Source organism: Sinocyclocheilus anshuiensis, unplaced genomic scaffold (genome assembly GCF_001515605.1).
Source record: "Sinocyclocheilus anshuiensis isolate Anshui unplaced genomic scaffold, SAMN03320099.WGS_v1.1 scaffold2322, whole genome shotgun sequence".
Classification (NCBI taxonomy): Eukaryota; Metazoa; Chordata; class Actinopteri; order Cypriniformes; family Cyprinidae; genus Sinocyclocheilus; species Sinocyclocheilus anshuiensis.
Window position 1 is genome coordinate 832 of NW_015556110.1, and position 3,041 is coordinate 3,872.

Below are 3,041 nucleotides of genomic sequence, written 5' to 3' on the forward strand. Positions count from 1 at the left end.
CCTCGAAATGTTAAAAAGCTTCAAACAGATTAATAATACAACAAAACACAAGCCCTTCAATGGCTGCTTGGGATGCTATTTCCAGTGTCAGACAACGTCTGTCTTCTTAAATCGCAGGCGTAAGCATTACACTGATCGGGAGCCAGAATATAGCCTATGATTATTTTAATATAAACAAATTCATGAAATCATAAAGGTTAGAATGCGAGGCGTCTCACTAGAGAGAAATTCCTTGCTCTCTTAGCCATCAATAAACGAGAGTGGACTGGATTTAACTTGATTAAAATGTTCTGAAGTGCTTGTTATTTGACCCACATTGTTAAATAAGTCAGCGTTCAGAGTATTACATCTCATAAGCTTGAATACATAATTGAAATCACTTGATTGCCAGGAAATGGACTAACTTTACCATCTTTAAAAGATGATCTTTAGCATTTGTTCTGAATATACTATACTTTTTTCTTGCAGTTTGAACTATAGATAACTGATTATTCAGAAAACATCCATTTATCTTGCATGTAGGTAATGTTTAATAACGGGTCTCTTCTGACTCATTCTTTTCTCCTGCAGGACTCAGACCTGATTATGACCTTCAACATCTCCATGCATCGCTCCTGGTGGATGGAGAACAGCCCGGGGTGCAGGGTGACCCCTGTGACCCCTCCTCCCTCCTGGGCCCCAGAGGACCACCGCTACATCAGCATCGCCGGCTGTCTGCTGGAGTACCAGTATGTGGAGGTGGCCCACAGTTCCTTGCAGATTATCCTGGCTGTGAGTACAGTCTAATCCTTTACAGGCTTTTCTGTCCTTTTGCTGTGCTTGCGATTGCAGCTCCTGGTATTAAATATATAAAGTCCTTTATTATGCGTCTCTTCTGATTGGTCGGTCGTGGAATTCTGCAGTGAAGTGTTGGGTGTACAATGACAGCTAAACTGTATAATTGACTGTTGCCGAGTATGAGAAGCTCTGGTTGAGAGTCAAATTCGGTACAGCGTATTTGTTTTTGTCTATTTAAAACCTAACCAGTTGATTACACCAACTCTGTAAATAACGGTTCAGGAAATGCTTCTGAATATGAAAGACATTGAGAAGTTTGGCTGGGCTCCAGTGCTGATATTGCTTGAATGCGGGTTGTTAATAGGAGCTCAGCATGATGCCTTCCTCCGAGTCTTTATTCTTTATCTCTTCCATTACCTGCGACACCTGCTTCTACCCCCCCTCAACAATCAGCGTCTCTAATGCAATAGTGAAGTGAACCCCCTCCAACGTGGATACAGCAATTCTCTGATTACAAGCCTGTACAAGACTTTCCCTCGGCTTTCATTCTCATAAACTGAAATCTAATTTATTGCTGTTTTTCCAACGCAACATGAAATCAAAATTGACCCTGTTTACTGCATGATTCACCAGCGCACGTTATTTTGTTTGTTTTCATAATCGAGCTATAATATCTTTTGATTTCTAACCAAAAGATTTTTGTTTTCTGTTGATGGAACCAAGGCTGCAGGGGCAAGGAAAAATGATAACCAATAATATCAGAGCCTACTTTTCACGATCCAGCCAAATACCAATGGATGCAGTGAAGTCGTACACATTAGTTTGAGCCAAATATTATGTTTCTCTTGAAAAGATATCACATTACAGAAGTTAAATGGGTAGTTGACATGAAATTTCAAGTAGTGACTGCCGTGTCCTGCAGTATATGATACTTTTGCTTTTTTCTTCAGTTTTCATATTTTTTAAAGTTTTTATTTTAATTCAGAGACTTAGTATTTCTACTTTAGCTAAAGTGTGGTCAACAATTGTAAAAATCTAGAGAAATGTTGACTATTGACAGCACCTGAATTATATTAGTTTTTTAAAGGGGGCATATCATGAAAATCTGACTTTTTCCATGTTTAAAGGGATACTCCACCCCAAAATGAAAATTTTGTAATTAATCACTTACCCCCGTGTCGTTCCAAACCCTTAAAAGCTTTGTTCGTCTGCGAAACACAATTTAAGATATTTTGGATGAAAACCAGGAAGCTTGTGACTGTCCGATTGACTGCCAAGTAAATAACACTGTCAAGGTCCAGAAAAGTATGAAAGACATCGTCAGAATAGTCCATCTGCCGTCAGCGGTTCAACCGTAACGTTATGAAGCGACGAGAATACTTTTTGTACGTGAAGAAAACAAAAATAACGACTTTATTCAACAATTCGTCTCCTCTGTGTCTCTCCGCTGAACCCAAGCAGCATACGCTATTCTGTGTCAGCCGTGACACAAGGATAGCGCGGCTGACACAGAAGAGCGTACGCTGCTTGGGTTCAGCGGATATTCTCCAAAATGGCGCTACGGTGATGCGGAGAGACACAGAGGAGACGAATTGTTGAATAAAGTCGTTATTTTTGTTTTCTTCGCATACAAAAAGTATTCTCGTCGCTTTATAACGTTACGGTTGAACCACTGATGGCAGATGGACTATTCTGACGATGTCTTTCATACTTTTCTGGACCTTGACAGTGTAATTTACTTGGCAGTCAATCGGACAGTCACAAGCCTCCCGGTTTTCATCCAAAATACCTTAAATTGTGCTCCGAAGACGAACTAAGCTTTTAGGGGTTTGGAACGACATGGGGGTAAGTGATTAATGACAACATTTTCATTTTTGGGTGGAGTATCCCTTTAAGTGCTATAATTGGGTCCCCGGTGCATCTACCAACCCAGAACACGTGAAAAAGGACAACCCAGTTACTTTGTTTTGGTGAGCCTTTCTCTGGAAGCTTATGAAAAAATGAGCCTCTCAGATTTCGTTCCTCCCTGTGACGTAGGAAGGGGATATTACCGCCCCTTAATCTGCATGTTTCCACCCACAGTGCCACGGCCATTGCAAGTGACAAGTTTCCACAAGCGGTGTACCAGTTCTAACACCATGGCAAAAGTTTGAACAAAGCATGATAACTGTTCTGTCTTTGGCTGCACTGATGAGCACAGAACACTATTTACAGTCCCAGCCTCGGAAGAGACAAGAGAGCAGTGGATTTATTGATTTATTTAC

General features: G+C 40.7%; 1 protein-coding gene across 1 annotated transcript in view; it reads left to right on the top strand.

Moving 5' to 3' along the window:
- The first annotated feature begins 574 nt into the window (after window positions 1–574).
- LOC107676268 (sodium/potassium-transporting ATPase subunit beta-1-interacting protein 2-like) overlaps window positions 575–3,041 on the top strand; it is a 61,502-nt gene continuing 59,035 nt past the window's right edge. Inside the window, exon 1 of the mRNA XM_016470795.1 lies at window positions 575–771. Within this exon, the coding sequence (XP_016326281.1) occupies window positions 586–771 (186 nt within the window). The 5' untranslated portion in view covers window positions 575–585. The remainder of the gene's footprint in view (window positions 772–3,041) is intronic.